We start from the raw sequence: 18,524 nt of genomic DNA, 5'->3' as shown, positions 1-18,524 counted from the left end.
CTCTATGCTCAGTTACAGAGAATGTAGTCTCTCTCTTTCTGTACTTCTAGGGAATCATTCTCTGTAACCGAGCATAGAGAGAGAAACTACACAGAGACTGCTCAGTTACAGAGAATGATTCCCTAGAAGTACAGAAAGAGAGAGAGACTACACAGAGACAGCTTGGGTACAGAGAATGAATCTCTAGAAGAACAAAAAGAGAGAGAGAGACTACACAGAGACTGCTCAGTTACAGAGAATGTAGTCTCTCTCTCTTTCTGTACTTCTAGGGAATCATTCTCTGTAACTGAGCAAAGAGCGAGACTACACAGAGACTGCTCAGTTACAGACCATGATTCCCTAGAAGTACAGAGAAACAGACTACAAAGAGACTACTGAGTTACAGAGAATGATTCCCTAGAAGTACAGACACAGAGACTGCTCGGTTACAGAGAATGATTCCCTAGAAGTACAGAAAGAGAGAGACTACATTCTCTGTAACCGAGCAGTCTCTTTGTAGTCTCTCTCGCTCTCTTTCTGTACTTCTAGGGAATCATTCTCTGTAACCAAGCATAGAGAGAGAGAGACACTACACAGAGACTGCTCAGTTACAGAGAACGATTCCCTAGAAGTACAGAGAGATTCTACACAGAGACTCCTCATTACAGAGAACTATTCCCTAGACGTACAAAGAGAGAGAGAAAAACTATGCAGAGACTGCTCAGTTACAGAGAATGATTCCTTAGAAGCACAGAGGGAGAGAGAGACTGCTCAGTTACAGATGATTCCCTAGAAGTACAGAGAGAGAGAGAGACTACACAGAGACTGCTCAGTTACAGATAATGATTCCCTACAAGTACAGAGAGAGAGACTATACAGAGACTGCTCAGTTACAGGGAACAATTCCCTAGAAGTACAGAGAGAGAGACTGTCCCCCCCTTCTTTTAAGGGGTTTGGACGCATGACCAATATGGGGAGTAGGGGTGTAGTTGGGATTCTTTGGGAGGGTTTTTTGTGACCAATGTACCTTGTAATTCCCTAGAATGACATCTCTGCTGTTCAAAAGTGGACCTATATCCTCTCTTGACCAACAATCATTCCTCATTGGCTGCTGGAGGCCCCCTTTTTCCATCCAGATACGATTGATATGTCCTATATTTTGCATGCGTCATCTGGGAGTGTGCTGATATCTTCAACTGGTAATCGCTGTTAAACCTTTTATTTAACTTTTGTTGTTTGTGGAATTTTTTGCATAGTTATATATTATTTGTTTTTGGGTCCTATTTTTGCTGTATTGTAGGAATTTGTGTTTTGTTTTTCCTGAAGAAGTGGGCATTGTCCCATGAAACGCGTTGGAATTTTCCACAAACTGCTTATTCATGGTTCCAAGTGAAAGCTATGTATTTATATGTCCATTAACATCCATAATATGATACCATCTTGTCTAGGTGTCTTCATACCAACCAAGTATAATTTTAGGTTTCCAATTTGTAGCCATGCACTATTATGTCTATTACTATTATTCACAGTTCAGTCTTGGTGCTGTGAGGTTGTAGCATGTGGCTCTATGTAGATGTGGCTCTATATAGCTGATGTCTGTCACGCTGTTTTTGCATCTAAGACATCAGTAACATTTGTTGTGGCCGGTTTCGGTGCCACCTGCTGGTGGTTTTTTAACCTAATAAAAGGTGTTCAATTTTATTGTTTCCACATTTTTGTATAATTAATGTTGATTCATATGGTTTGGTACTCTCAAAGCCCCATTAGTTTTTCTTGGTCAGGGTCCTATTCAATACAATTTTCATTAGGGGCGTGGTACTAGTAAAAACCATGTCCACAAGGATACAGGAGAGCTATCCTGTCTCCATCTCCCACTCCCTATACATTTTATACCCTAGGACTGCTCATTTACAGAGTGATTCCTTAGACGTACAGAGAGGGGGAGAGAGAGAGAGAGAGCCTACATAGAGACTGCTCAGTTACAGAGAACAATTCCCTAGAAGTACAGAATGAGAGAGAGAGAAACTACACAGAGACTGATCAGTTACAGAGAACGATTCCCTAGAAGTACAGAATGAGAGAGAGAGAGACTACACAGAGACTGATCAGTTACAGAGAATGATTCCTTAGAAGTACAGAGAGATTCTACACAGAGACTGCTCAGTTACAGAGAATGATTCCTTAGAAGTACACAGAGAGAGAGAGAGCGAGAGAGACTACACAGAGACTGCTCAGTTACAGAGAATGATTCCTTAGAAGTACAGAGAGAGAGAGCACGAGGGACTACACAGAGACTGCTTAATTACAGAGAACTATTCCCTAGACATACAAAGAGAGAGAGAGAGAGAGAGAGAGAAACTACGCAGAGACTGTTCAGTTAGAGAGAATGATTCCCTAGAAGTACAGAAAGAGGGGGAGAAACTATACAGAGACTGATCAGTTACAGAGAATGAGTCCCTAGAAGTACAGAGAGATTCTACACAGAGACTGCTCAGTTACAGAGAATGATTCCTTAGAAGTACAGAGAGAGAGACTACACAGAGACTGCTCAATTACAGAGAACTATTCCCTAGACGTACAAAGAGAGAGAGAGAGAAACTACGCAGAGACTGCTCAGTTACAGAGAATGATTCCTTAGAAGTACAGAGGGAGAGAGAGAGAGACTACACAGAGACTGCTCAGTTACAGATGATTCCCTAGAAGTACAGAGAGAGAGAGAGACTGCATAGAAACTGCTCAGTTACAGATGATTCCCTAGAAGTACAGAGAGCGAGAGACTACACAGAGACTGCTCAGTTACAGATAATTCCCTAGAAGTACAGAGAGAGAGACTACATAGAGACTGCTCAGTTACAGAGAATGACCCCCTAGAAGTAGAGAGAGAGATAGAGACTACACAGAGACTGCTCAGTTATCTGGTCGAATCGCTTTTACAAAAGAACCGACCTTGCACGCCGCAGGGCTAAATGTGGAGAAAAACGTCTTGCTCGGTGTCCAGAACTGCATGTCCCAGGCGTTGGGTGATAGGAATTTTCCATCTCTGTAATTAACAATTAATGATTGTTAATAAATTAACAGTTTATGCTTTAACAATGTTCTCTTTGGAGCTGTATTGTATGTATATTCGGATCTATTACAATCCTCTAAACCAGGCATCCTCCTAAAACATAACTATGGGATGGTGGGAGCCATTCTTTGTCTGTGTTTGCCTCCATGGTTCCATCATGTTTAATTACTTGAGGAGGAGGCCTGCTCCATCTCTTCATCCCGCTCTGGACTAAAAACACTTTCAGCCCTGGCCTTGCCTGCATGGTGAGCTATCATAAACTTGTATGGAGCATGTCCTGAATGTCTCATATCTGTGAATACAGCACTATGAAAGGCTATGAGTGATTAATACACAGGTACAGCCCATGGAGAAGAGGATACTAGTCTGGAGAAGATGAGGAGGTGGAGTGGGCTGCAGGACTCTGAGCTAAGTAAGCTGAAGTGGAGGTTTAAAGCGCTCATGTGCCCAGATTATGGACATTAAAGTATGTACATATTTCAAACAAATTACAGTACATAAAATGTAACAGCTTTTAAACTTGGCACTGTTGACCTCGATAGCTGCTTGTACTGTGAAGTAATTCATTCTCAAAGCCCCTGAAACATCACAACAAAAACCCTGAAGTCAGGTTCCGGACAGTTTCTAACAACTTAGAAACACTTTCTTTGTTTTTATATTAGAAGGCTGGCAAGCTGCAAAGATCTGTTCTTCATAGAAAATAGCTGAGATTTCAGTGCATCTGCTATGAACTTTGAAGATGAATCTCTACACAATGTCTACAGCTACAAAGATGTAGGAGAACTTAATGTGTGTTTACTGTTTGCTCAGAATAGGTGAATACTTTAGTGTGCATACTCTAGGAACACGTTCACCTTCAAGAAGAAATCCAGGATTTGTTTTTTCCCACGCAGTGGGGTTGTGCCCACACTGTATGGGTTAGCCACTTATTTTTGTCTAGGGTTGAGGAGATTGAAGATATACTAACCTAGTCCGCCAATCCTCCGAATGCAGGACCGATCCCTGCCACTCCTGTCCCCCACACACTAGCAGTCTTGTGCAGTGAACTGTTCCTGACGTCATCACAGCCATAGACCGGCTCTGGACATAAGGATGGCAGGAAGAGTTCACCGCTGAGCATAGGGGAGTGCTATTTTCTGAAGGATCGTGAGAGTACTACCTTTCTGTGTGCCCTAGACAAAACAAGCAGTTAACCCATGCAGTGCAGGCACAGCCCCAATGCATGGGGGAAAAAAATCCTGGAGTTTTTTTTTTTTTTAAAGAACTACTAAACTCTCTCAATCAGCATGAACAATTTTTAATCCTTATGCTGCTAGCATTAGTATATAGATAGGAAGGCATATTATTTTACATTTCTAGCCTAGACCAAAATGATGTCCTACACCTCAGGAGATTTCATGGGCATTTTTTTTCTTTCATCTGGAAGAGAGGATGAGGTGCTTTCTCAGCTAAGCAAAGTTATGCCTGCATGTTTGAGCTAAGGGCAGATGGATTCCAGAAAGTAAATGCTACATAATTGATCTACCCTTACCCAAGATGGCCATGACTAGAAATGCTAGGGGGTGTTTTACAAAGTGATTTCTCTACAAAATAAAGCATGGTGACATGGGTGGAGGGGTGAGTTTGCTTTGAATATTAAAGTGGTTGCAAAGGCTGAAGGTTTCTTAACTTTATGCATGAAGGTAAAAAACTGTCTGTGTGCTGCTCCCCTTCCCCCCCCCCCCCCCAATACTCACCTGAGCCCCTCTCGATCCAGCAATGTGCACAGGAGCCTCGGCTGTTCTGGGTCTCTCACTCCTCATTGGCTGAGACAGCAGCTGGAGCCATTGGCTCCCACTGCTGTCGATCACAGCCAATGAGGAAAGAGCGGGGGGGCGGGCTAGGGCCAAGCTGTGAGGCTCGGGAGCAAGTGCGCACACGAGCGGCTTGCTATTGGGGACATTGGTAAAGGTGGAGGAGCCGGGAGCCCCGGCAGGGATCTGAGAAGAAGAGGAACCAGGTAAATATGACGTTTGTTATTTTAAAAAAAAATGTACAGACGAACCTCTAATATCACTTTAAAAATGAATCAAACCGCATTCTCCATTTAGTTCAATAAAGTAGTTCAGGAGGGCTGGAAGGGAAGTTGGTATAGTATTTATTAACTGTATAGCTGACCTTTAAAGTATATATAAAGCAAAAATTCTTTGTAAAAGTTTTGGAAAGAGTACGGAATAGTTAAAGTATAAGTAAACCCAGGGGCGTCCCTAGGGTTGATGTCACCCAGTGCGGTAACACTTGGTGTCAGCCCTCCGACGATCCCCGCAGGATGGATCGGATCTGCGAATTGAGCATAATGGATTTGAGCCCGACCCATTATGCTCCCCAATCCATAGATCCGATCCATCCTGCGGGGCTCATCGGCTTGCAACCTATACGGGGTTAACTGATCTCTCCACGAGCTCCACGAAAAGGAAAGTTTTAAAGCAAGCCGATGATCCCCTCAGGATGGATCTGATCTGCGGATTGGGGAGCATAATGGATTGGACTCCGATCCATTATGCTCAATCCGCAGATCCAATCCATCCTGCGGGGATCATCAGCTTGCTTTAAAACTTACCTTTTCGTGGAGCGGGTCCGGTGTCACCCCGTGCAACAGGTGTCACCCGGTGCGGCACGCACCCCCCGCACCTGCCTAGGGACGCCACTGAGTAAACCCTCACCTTGTAAAATAATCCAGTCAGTTTAAACTAGAAATGAAAGGCAAAACATTTGTGTATAGATATATATATTAAAAAAAAAGATTTAAACACGTTTTTAAGTTTTTTGTAAGTGATCACATACCCTCTGTTCTCAGCTGTACATAGAGCTGGGAGAGGAGAAACAGCACTACACAGAGCTTCCCAGTGAATGGCTGTGCAGGAAGGGGGGGGGTGTCAGGACAAGGAGCACAGCCAGAGAACGGAACATGCTATGCTATCATGCTTAGTGTGGTAAGTTTTTATATGGAAAGCAGAGGGATTGGCAGGAACACCAGGGATTTCACACAAAGAGAGCAGGATACTTTTTTTTTTTAAACAAGTACATGGTACAGCGGGCACATATTAGGAATATGAAATGTTGGGTTTACATGTTCTTTAAAACCATGTCCGTTTTTCTTGCCATTTGTGCCCCATTTGGTAGATCTCCCTTCACTTCCTGCCCTGTACATTGAACAGGAAGCAAGGAGAAATCTCCACTTAGATGTCACCGTAACAGGTGTCCCTCCAAGAAGGTTTTCCGTCTTTTCTTTTTGTGATGACAACTATAAAGTTTTGGATTTCCCATTTCTTTCTATCCTACTGACAATGTTCCTCAGGACAAATTGACCCCAGCGGGGACACAAACATCAATTTAAAACCTGCTAAATGTAACCTTTTCCTAATCAGTCCAAATCTATTACATTTTTTTTGGCCTTAGATACACTTTAGTGGATTGATTATAAGCTCTTATGAGCAGGGCCTTCCTAATCTTCTTGTCCTGAATTGTATTGTGACTGTAATTCCCTCCTTTATATTGTAAAGCACTAACTGTTGGAGCTATAAAAATCCTGTATAATAAAATAATAATCAAAATAAAGGATTACAGTTTATAAAAATGATTTTGCAATACACATTTTTTAACTAGGTGGCTCTCATCGCCCACCTTCCATTGCCTGGTAGAGCCATTTGAGTACACATCTGGCTTAGGGCTGAGGAAAGTAAAAAAAAAAAAGAAAAAAAAAAAAACCTTCCTCTTATTCAGTGTTACTTAAAATGCAAGCAGTTATTTTTCAATTCTCACAGCAGAGCTGCGGCATCTTCAGCATTCCGCTAATAAGCTCACTTGTGATTTGAGTTGAAATTCTCTTCTGTTTGAACCTGTCCTTGACACAAGGCTGTCAGATATCGCCTATTTATTAGCAGATAATGATGTTTGGATAAGATGTAATTTAGACCTATATGTGAGCTGATATTGAAAATCTCCATATTGAGCCTATTATACCTGGCTTCCAGGATTTTAATATATGTAAAACCCATCAGTATCTGGATATAATGAGTTGTATCATACTAAGTAAGGTTAAAAAAAAAAAAAGACTGCAGTCCATAAATTTTAACCTTTTCTAATATCGTTGATCCATAGAAAGGCAAAAACAAAACCAATGTATGGTGGTTGGAAAATTTACAGTGGAAACAAAAATCCTTCTTGACCCCATCAGTGGAAGATCATCAAAATGCTTTTTTTCTTTAGAGCTGTGATGGTGTCTGTCGTAAAGATGAATTCCAGGTTTGGATATCGTATACATGGGTCCAGCTTGGACCAATGCAACTATGCATATACCATACCTGGCCGATGCCCCTGGAAGCTGGAAATCACTGAAACAGACACTGCCAGTCCACTAATCTCTACTAGCTTCCGAATCCTGTGCTGAGTGGCTGGCCTGCTGCATTGTGAGAAAGGGGGGCAGTCGCTTGGCATGGGTGTTATTCAGAATGCTTTTCATTTTCAGAATGATTGCAAACACGTCACTGCCCAACTCATAGGCAGAGCCCGCAACAGTCAAGTCCTGACCTCACTTTCTTCTATGGTGGTTAAAGTAATATACTCTAAGTGAATTATATGGGATTTTGTTGTATCCTCCTACTTATCAGCTTGAAATGAAATCTATTACAGTATATGGGGTAGCAGGTGGGGAGATTTTGGATGTAGAGTCTAAGACTCTTTGTATTCCTGTTGAAGTTTTCCCTCACATCCCATCCCAAAATATTGGCCAGTACATTGATACAGAAGTGGTCTCTATAAGGAATATGCTAGACCAGCATTTCATATTCCTGATATGTCACTGTTGTACCTGTGTTATAAAGTATCCTGTTCTCTTTGTAGTTCTGCCTTTGCACTGGGAAGATCAATGCACTGCTGTTTCTCCACTCCTAGTCTCTGATTTCTCTCTGATACACCTGGATTCAATGATTTAGAGAGGTGTCCCAAGTGTATATATATATATATACAGTATGTGTGTGTGTATGTATAATTTGTATATATAATATACGTGTATGTATGTGTGTGTGTATATATATATATATATATATATATGTATGTATGTATGTGTGTATATATATATATATATAAAATCCTTGGATACAGGTGTTCCAATCACCTCCATGGTCATAAAAATCAAGCACCTAGTATTATGATTGCTTCTACAGACATTTATGAAAGAATGGGTCGCTCTCAGGAGAGCTCAGTGAGCCCAAGTGTGGTACCGTGATAGGTTGCCACCTGTGCAATAAGTCCATTCATGAAATTTCCTTGTTACTAAATATTCCACGGTCAACTGTCAGTGGTATTATAACAAAGTGGAAGCAACTGAGAACAGCAACTCAGCCACAAAGTGGAAGGCCACGTAAAATGACAGAGCGGGGTCAGCGCATGCAGAAGTGCGCAGAAGTCACCAACTGTCTGCAGAGTCAATAGCTAAAGACTTCTAAACGTTGTGTGGCCTTCAGACTAGCACAACAAAGGTGCATAGAGAGCTTCATGTAATGGGTTTCCATGGCCGATCAGCTGCATCCAAGCCTTACATCACCAAGTGCAATGCAAAGCATCAGATGCAGTGGTGTAAAGCACGCCGCCACTGGACTCTAGAGCAGTGGAAACGTGTTCTCTGGGGTGACCAATCACGCTTCTCTGTCTGGCAATCTGATGGATGTGTTTGGGTTTGGCAGTTGCCAGGAGAACGGTACTTGCTTGACTGCTTTGTCCCAAGTGTAAAGTTTGGTGGAGGGGGGATTATGGTGTGGGTTTTTTTTTTTTTCAGGGGTTGGGCTTGGCCCCTTAGTTCCAGTGAAAGGAACTCTTTAAGGCATCAGCATACCAAGACATTTTGGACAATTTCATGCTCCCAACTTTGTGGGAAGAGTTTGGGGATGGCCCTTTCCTGGTCCGACATCAGTGCCTGACCTCACAAATGCGCTTCTGGAAGAATGGTCAAACATTCCCATAGACACCCTCCTAAACCTTGTGGACATCCTTCCCAGAAGAGTTGAAGTTCGTATAGCTGCAAAGGGCGGCCCAACTCAATATTGAACCCTACGGACTAAGACTGGGATGCCATTAAAGTTCACCTGCATGTAAAGGCAGGCATCCCAATAATTCTGGCAATATAGTGTGTGTGTATATGTATGTATGTGTGTGTGTATATGTATGTATGTATGTATATATATATATATATACACACACACACACAGTGAGGAACAGAAGTATTTGAACACCCTGCGATTTTGCAAGTTCTCCCACTTAGAAAAAAATTCAGGAACTCACATTGTATGATTTTTAAAGAATTTATTTGTCTCGCACTGCTGAACATAAGTATTTGAACACCTAAGAAACCGCAAGAATTCTGGCTCTCAAAGACCTGTTACTGTGCCTTTAAAAAGTCCACCTCTACTCCACTCATTAATCTAACTTAGTAGCACCTGTCTGAGCTCCTTAAAGACACCTGTCCACCCCATAGTCAGACGCCAACTACTACCATGGACAAGACCAAAGAGCTGTCAAAAGACACCAGAGACAAAATTGTGGACCTCCACAAGGCTGGAAAGGGCTACGGGGCAATTGCCAAGCAGCTTGGTGAAAATAGATCAACTGTTGGAGCAATTGTTACAAAATGGAAGAGGCTAAAGACGACTGTCAGTCTCCCTCGGACTGGGGCTCCATGCAAGATCTCACCTCGTGGGGTATCACTGATAAGAAAGGTGAGGAATCAGCCCAGAACTGCAAGGGAGGAGCTGGTCAATGAAATGAAGAGAGCTGGGACCACAGTTTCAAAGGTCACTGTTGGTAGAACACTATACCGTCATGGTTTCAAATCATGCATTGCACAGAAGGTTCCCCTGCTCAAGTCATCACATGTCCAGGCCCGTCTGAAGTTTGCCAATGACCATCTGGATAATCCAGAGGAGGCATGGGAGAAAGTCATGTGGTCAAATGGGACCAAAGTAGAACTTTTTGGTCTAAACTTCACTCGTGTTTGGAGGAAAAAAGATGAGTTGCATCCCAAGAACACCATCCCTACTGTGAAGCATGGGGGTGGTAACATCATACTTTGTGGGTGCTTTTCTGCGAAGGGGACAGGATGACTGCACTGTATTAAGGAGAGGATGAATGGGGCCATTTATTGTGAGATTTTGAGCAACAACCTCCTTCCCTCAGTCAGAGCATTGAAGATGGGTCGTGGCTGGGTCTTCCAACATGACAACGACCCAAAGCACACAGCCAGGATAACCAAGGAGTGGCTCCGTAAGAAGCATATCAAGGTTCTGGAGTGGCCTAGCCAGTCTCCAGACCTAAATCCAATAGAACATCTTTGGAGGGAGCTGAAACTCCGTGTTGCTCAGCGACAGCCCCAAAACCTGACAGATCTAGAGGAGATCTGTGTGGAGGAGTGGGCCAAAATCCCTGTTGCGGTGTGTGCAAACCTGGTCAAGAACAACAGGAAACATTTGACCTCTGTAATTGCAAACAAAGGCTTCTGTACCAAATATTAACACTGATTTTCTCAGGTGTTCAAATACTTATGTTCAGCAGTGCAAGACAAATTCTTAAAAAAATCATACAATGTGATTTCCTGAATTTTTTTTTATTTCTGTCTCAGAGGGGGAATGCACCTACAATGTGAATTTCAGAGCCCTCCATGATTTCTAAGTAGGATAACTTGCAAAATCGCAGGGTGTTCAAATACTTCTCACTGTGTATATATATATATGTATATGTATATATATATATATATATATATATATATATATATATATATATATATATATAGATAGAGTGAAGGAAATAAGTATTTGATCCCCTGCTGATTTTGAATGTTTGCCCACTCACAAAGAAATGATCAGTCTAGAAATCGAATGGTAGGTGTATTGTAACATTGAGAGACAGAATAGCAACAAAAAATTCTAAAGTAATGCATGTTTAACAAATTATGCACTGATTTGCATGTTCATGAGGGAAACAAGTATTTGATCCCCTATCATTCAGTAGCATTTCTGGCTACCAGGTGTCTTTCATAGAGGTAAAAAGCTGAGATTAGAAGCAGGCTCTTAAAGGGAGTGCTGCTAATCTAATTTTGTTACCTGTATAAAAGACACCTGTCCACAGGAGCAATCAAACAACCAGATTCCAAACTCTCCACCATGGCAAAGGCCAAAGAGCTGTCCAAGGATGTCAGGGACAAGATTGTAGACCTACACAAGGCTGGACTGGGCTACCAAACTATCACCAAGCAGCTTGGTGAAGTTGGTGCAATCATTCGTACATGGAAGAAACACAAAACAACTCGGTCTCCCTAGGTCTGGTGCACCATGCAAGATCTCACCTCGTGGAGTGTCAATGATCATGAGAACAGGAATCATCCCAGAACTACACGTGAGGATCTTGTCAATGATCTTCAAGCAGCTGGGACCACAGTCGCCAAAAAAATTGGTAACTCACTATGCTGACAAGGATTGAAATCCTGCAGTGCCCGCAAAGTTCCTCTGCTCAAGAAAGCACGTCAGGCTCGTCTGAAGTTTGTTATTGAACAGCTGAGTGATGCAGAGTAGGACTGGTTGAAAGTGTTGTGGTCAGATGAGATTGAGCTCTTTGGCATCAACTCAACTCGCCATGTTTGGAGGAGGAGGAATGCTGTCTATGACCCCAAGAACACATCCCAACTGTCAAACATGGTGGTGGAAACATTCTGCTTTGGGGGTGTTTTTCTGCTAAGGGGACAGGACAACTGCACCTCATCAAAGGGACGATGGACAGGGCAATGTACTGTCAAATCTCAGGTGAGAACTTTCTTCCCTTACCCAGGGCATTTGAAAATGGGTCGTGGATGGTGTTCCAGCATGACAATAACTCAAAACACACGGCCAAGGCAACAAAGGAGTGGCTCAAGAAGAAGCACATTAACGTCCTGGGGTGGCCTAGCCAGTCTCCAGATCTTAATCCGATTGATAATCTGTGGAGAGAGCTGAAAGTTCGAGTTGCTAAACGTCAGCCACCAAACCTTAATGACTTGGAGAGGATCTGCCAAGAGGAGTGGGCCAAAATCCCTCTTGAGATGTATGCAAACCTGGTGGCCAACTACAGGAAATGTCTGACCTCTGTGATTGCCAGCAAGGGATTTGCCACCAAGTACTAAGTCATGTTTTGTGAAGGGGATCAAATACTTATTACCCTCATGATGCAAATCAGTGCATCATTTGTTAGACATGCATTTCTTTTGAATTTTTTGTTATTCTGTCTGTTACAATGCACCTACCATTCAATTTTTAGGGTGATCATTTCTTTGTGAGTGGGCAAACATTCAAAATCAGCAGGGGATCACATACTTATTTTCTTCACTGTATATATATGTGTGTGTATATATGTATATGTGTATTTAGCATTTCTATTTTAAACTGAATTGGTTGTTTTACAAAGCAAGGGTTCACATAAACTATTAGCGCTTGTTGGGATAAGTGGCTTCTCTGGGGGACCTGGGCCCACACTTGCTTTATCTCACCTAGATGAGTGGCACTACCCCCTCAGCCCGATATCTCCTGGGATACTCTTAGATTGTAAGCTGTAACGAGCTGGGCCCTCTGTTTCCTCTTGTACCAAATTGTATTTCAGCTGTGCCATAATTTTGTAAAGTGCTGTGCAAACTGTTGGCGCTATATAAATCCTGTATAATAATAATACTGCGTCACATATCTCAGGAGGCTTTGGGTCATTCTCACATGGGTTGCAGCACATCATCAGGCAATGGTATCCATGTTTAAGCTCTTGTTGTCTTAAGTGGTCTCTATTTGCCTTCTGTAAAATGCCTTATGAATTTTCATTCATGATGAAGTTCTGTGTTTATCTGGAGTGCCGTCATCCATTGATTCTGTGGGAGGTATCTGGGAGTTGTGAATGTTCATGTAACTGGACAAAGATGGAAGTCTTGGTGCATACATTGGGCAAATCAAAGAGCATTTTTTTTCTGGTGAGTTTGAAGAAGCATTAACTGCCTGCCCTGCAATACCTTCTGAACAAAGTCACCTACACAGCACCTGCATACCTATGGGTAATTTCCCTTTAAAACAGACCTTCACCCTCTTCTTTCACTTGCCAAAATTTTCCAGCTCACCTCCACCACAGTATACACAATTGTGTATTCATTTTTTGGGGGGGAGGGGGCTTTCCTGTGGGACCTGGACCTTTCTGCATTTTTAGGTGAGAATGATCCATCCCTAACCTTCCCTGGCTTCATACATCTCAAGAGGCGTTGGTCAATCTAACATGTGACATGGTGCATTATCAGAGGGCTCAAAGGACCAGGAAGAGAGAGCTGCCCCCCTGATGATGTCAGATGATTAGATGGCAGTGCAGGACCCGTAGTGCTGAGATGGAGAGGTCGTTTAAAAGAGACCATGCTGGATTGACTGGGTGGGTGAGTATAGGTTCTTTTGGGCAACCCACAAAAATTTCTCTTTGAGTTTCTTTCTGTGCTTTTGACATAATTGTTTCTAATTGAATCTAAAGCCCCGTACACAGGATGAGAATAGCAGACAATTGGTTGTTTTTGTGTCTTTTTTGCATGCTAGTCTCATATCGAAAGTGAAGAGGTTACTCAAGTTCCAAAAATTTTTATATGACAGAATATATATTTGAAAGTGATGTCATGTATTTGTATTGTACTTTCGGATGCAAACTGTGCTGATTAAACAAAGATTGAACGGTCTAGTTTCGTACGAGAAAAATTTTGATGCTTGTCCCTTCAAATAATTTCACTGAAAGCTGTGTTCTAATAATCAGAATATTGTGCGATCGCTTCAAAAGCGGTGTTTTTCATATGATTTTCTGATTGTGTGTACTAGGCTTAAAGCCGATCAAACACCAAAAAAAGAGTGAAAAAAACTATCGCCTCTTAGATTTACAAAACCTGATTAAAATGTAAATAAACAATCCATTAAATTTACGGTATATCCAATCAAGAAGGCCCTTCAATTACATAGTGGATCTAAAGAAGATTGTACAATCCGATTGCAACATGTGTGATACTGCAACATGCCAGATTGTTTCTAATGTGTTGCCATGGATGTGTTAACACATATTTTATTGCACTTTATACAATAATGTGAATAGCTTACCCTAAACTGATTTATCTAATGTGTCTTTATATATTATCAGACATTAATGTATAATTAAAGGCAAAACTGAACTACTGTCAAGTTTTCTATTGCTGTCTATTGTATGTCCCTGACAGGGAGATTCATCCTCTCTAATTGTTCTAATCCGCAAAGTCACTGGAAATGAAAGTGAGGACAAACCACAGGAATAGATGGGAAATCTTTCAATGAGAATACTTTGCCCTGTGAAAGATCTCTACCTTCACGTTGAGTCTTCAGGATAGGAAATGAAGGGAAATTTCCTCCTATGACAAAGATGGCAAAATAAAACTGAGAATGGCTTTAGCCCTCTACTACTATTTCCATAACAAATTAGGTATACTTTAGGTAGATCGCAGACAGAGGCATCCCTAGGGTTGGTGTCATCCGGTGCGGTAACACTTGTTGACACCCCCTCCGACGATCCCTGCAGGATGGTTCGGATCTGCGGATTGAGCATAATGGATCGGAGTCTGATCCATTATGCTCCCCAATCCGCAGATCCGATCCATCCTGAGGGTATCGTCAGCTTTGTTTAAAACTTACCTTTTCGTGGAGCTCGTGGAGAGATCACTTAACCCCGTATAGGTTTCAAGCCGACAATCCCCGTAGGATGGATCGGATCTGCGGATTGGGGAGGATAATGGATCGGACTCCGATCCATTATGCTCAATCTGCAGATCTGATCCATCTTGCAGGGATCGTCGACTAACTTTTAAACTTACCTTTTCGTGGAGTGGGTCAGGTGTCACCCCGTGCAATAGGTGTCACCCGGTGCGGCACGTACCCCCCCCCCCGCCTAGGGTCACCCCTGATCGCAGATACACTTTAAATTCCAAAGTTTCCTACATGCAACTAAAGCTGGCCATACAGGAAAAAAGTTCAATCAGTGGGTAGCTGTGTCAGTGGCCCTCCACCCAACATCCTTTGATTGGAAATTGAAGGGGCCAGGTGGACAGTTGTAGGCCAAACAGCTCCTGCATCCAGTCATTGGCCGACACCACTGTAGCCACAGTGAGAAAATCACCCATCCACACTGGGTATAGTCAGCCTAACATGTAACACATATGGAAAACCTAACAGATAGAGGAGGGTAATCCATCCAGTCCATTAGTAAGAAGACAGTGCTCCAGGCTTCATGCTACATGCACATAATCATAATATGAGGAAACACAACTAGCATGAAACGCGTCAACACTGTTCCCTGTCTGTTGAAGCTGTGATATATCTGGATTGATGGAATACTAATACTCATTTGGAATTTTCATACACTTTTCTATGTGAAAGATGGAAGAGGGTTGAATTATTTAGCTGACGTGTCACCAGGAGGTTCAAAAATGTGAACTGTTTTCATAGCATGTTCCTCTAAATACATATCCTGCGATTACGAACAATAAAGTGAATCTTGTTCTGTTTGTACCTTACAGAAAGGTTTACACAGTACGGCCCTAAGAATCTTCGGCAAGCTTGGAATAAGTAAGTGAACCTTCTACTTTCTTCTTGTATAATAGAAAAGTACTGAGGTTACTTCTCAATTGTTTTTTTTTTTTTAGATGTCTGTTCTTCATTATGTTATATTGATGATTTCCACTATGTGCTTGAATTGTTCTTTTACCAGATGTAATTATATCAAATTAATTCAATCAAATATTAAACTCCTGCTGGCACCAAGTGCATGTATTAAGGGGAGATGGAAGTATGATGTGAGGCCACGGTCACACTATTGTGCCATGGTAACAAAGTTGTTACCGCAATGTGTGTTATGTGCATTGCTGTGATATGGTGCCATTAATTCTCAATGGCACTCAAATACACCTTTTTAATGCACTTGCATTACAACATGGCAATGAACTAACTTGGGGATGCAGATGATATATTTTTTGGTGCATTAATTATGGATAAAAATAATAAATGCCCATTTTTTGCAGGTAAAAAAATGTGCATTTATTTTTTTATTTATTTTTGCAGGAGCCTGTAAAGCATTGCACCAGTGACCAGCAGATCACTGGTGCCATACAGGTCGTCTCCTGCAGACCTGTCAGAATATCTGCTTACCCATACTGGATGTACATGAACGCAGATATACTGACAGGAAGAATCAATGAATTACCACGGCACGCCACAGTGCCGTGGTAGTTCATTAAGAACTACAAGCCGACAGCTGCTAAGGCTGACGAGACTTGTAGTTCATTAATTCACGGAACTCTGTGTGGCCAATGGGAAGAATGCTGCTTACATTGTTGGTCAGCAAGAAGAATGCTCCTTACATTGGTGGTCAGCGGGAAGAATGCTCCTTACATTGGTGGTCAGCGGGAAGAATGCTCCTTACATTGGTGGTCAGCGGGAAGAATGCTCCTTACATTGGTGGTCAGCGGGAAGAATGCTCCTTACATTGGTGGTCAGCGGGAAGAAAGCTCCTTACATTGGTGGCCAATGGGAAGAATGCTGCTTACATTGTAGGTCAGCAAGAAGAATGCTCCTTACATTGGTGGTCAGCGGGAAGAATGCTCCTTACATTGGTGGTCAGCGGGAAGAAAGCTCCTTACATTGGTGGCCAGTGGGAAGAATGCTGCTTACATTGGTGGTCAGGGGGGAAGAATGTTCCTTACATTGGTGGTCCGTGAGAAGATTGCTCCTTACATTGGTGGTCCGTGAGAAGAATGCTCCTTACATTGGTGGTCCGTGAGAAGAATGCTCCTTACATTGGTGGTCCGTGAGAAGAATGCTCCTTACATTGGGGGTCAGTGGGAAGAATGCCCCTTACATTAGGGTCAGTGGGAAGAATGCCCCTTACATTGGTGGTCAGTGGGAAGAATGCCCCTTACATTGGTGGTCAGTGGGAAGAATGCCCCTTACATTGGTGGTCAGTGGGAAGAATGCCCCTTACATTGGTGGTCAGTGGGAAGAATGCCCCTTACATTGGTGGTCAGTGGGAAGAATGCCCCTTACATTGGTGGTCAGTGGGAAGAATGCTCCTTACATTGGGGGTCAGTGTAAATAATTCTTCTTACATTGGTGGCCAGTGGGAAGAATGTTTCTTGCATTAGTGCTCAGTGATCGTTGGTATCAGTCATCACTTATCTAGGAGGAAGAAATGTCTCATTGTTCAAAGAACCCCTAGTAACCTCTGGAGAAACCCTGGCACGGATATCTCCATGGTGCAAAACTGCCAACACTGGGGTCCCAGTACCAAACCTGCCATGCAATACCTGCTTGTGGAATCTCTGTTCTATACACTAGCAAAACAAGGGTTAAAGTATGCCACCGAGATGATATTATAGCCAGATGCGGTGATTATCTGGCAGATGTCACATTTTGACAGTTTTATCTCGCCCCGGGATGCCTTTCTTTGCTATTTATGAAGATGTCTCTTTGGACATCTCTCACTTAGCACTTGTTGACTTGTGACTAATTATGTCATCGCAGCGCTGTCTGGAGCGCCGTCTCCCCTTCCAGTTCCATGCTCTGATTAGTCACTCCCAGTAGCGGCATATAAGAAATAATGGTCTGTAATTGCCACTGTTCAGCATGCGCACATAGGCACGCACAGCATTGTCAGGCTGAAGTAACTGTCTTTATATTCCCGCGAACAGCACGAACATATTCCACATAATAATGACTTTGAGCTTAGGCAACAGGATTCAATTCCACTGCTCTTCAAACAAGATGGAAAGAACAGATGTAAAATATCCAGAATTGTTCAATTCTTTGCCTACTGTTTTCTCCTTAGCAGAGTTTTTGCTCATTATGGGTTATTGACAAGGGCATTGCGGTTCTGGCGGTTTCCTCCAGTGTAGATGGATAGCAGTATAGTTCAAAGCCTTTGCCTGCCACTCAGAACAGACTTAAAGGGAAACTCCACTGCCCAGCCCAGGAGATAACATAACACAACAAAATCATAGATGCTTCTTGTGAATTCACACAGTTTGTGGATATATTGTTACATTATGTATGTGCCATTTTAAAGGGGACCTATTATTGTATTTAAAAATAAATATATATAATTTTGTTAGGTGCCTGCATGCTATGTAATGTGTAAATGTAACATTTATACTCATTTATTAACTTTTTTTGGTGGCTATACATGTTTTGATTTTATTCTATGAGCGATATGCAATTCCATCAAAAGAGTCAAATCAGAAACTGATCAAATAGCTATAACTTCCCTTCCATGTGATTTAGTATCAGTTTAGATCAGATTCATTCAAACTGAGTCGATTGGCCAGGGTGGAAAAGCCCAGTGAGGTGTGTCAAGGTGTTGTCAGGCATATTGTAACCGGTTTTTTTGCGGTATTGGTGCA

The 18,524-nt window shown here is 42.3% G+C and overlaps 1 protein-coding gene across 1 annotated transcript in view; it reads left to right on the top strand.

Moving 5' to 3' along the window:
- The window catches only part of CDK14 (cyclin dependent kinase 14), a 261,117-nt gene that overhangs the window by 34,044 nt on the left and 208,549 nt on the right, over nt 1-18,524 (top strand). The window contains exon 3 of the mRNA XM_089686476.1: nt 15,651-15,699. Within this exon, the coding sequence (XP_089542602.1) occupies nt 15,651-15,699 (49 nt within the window). The remainder of the gene's footprint in view (nt 1-15,650; nt 15,700-18,524) is intronic.

Source organism: Staurois parvus, unplaced genomic scaffold, assembly GCF_062004578.1.
Source record: "Staurois parvus isolate SC_StPar_1 unplaced genomic scaffold, SC_StPar_1.0 ptg000400l, whole genome shotgun sequence".
Classification (NCBI taxonomy): Eukaryota; Metazoa; Chordata; class Amphibia; order Anura; family Ranidae; genus Staurois; species Staurois parvus.
Note: the sequence above shows the minus strand (reverse complement) of the source record. Positions and strands in the feature narration are given on the sequence as shown.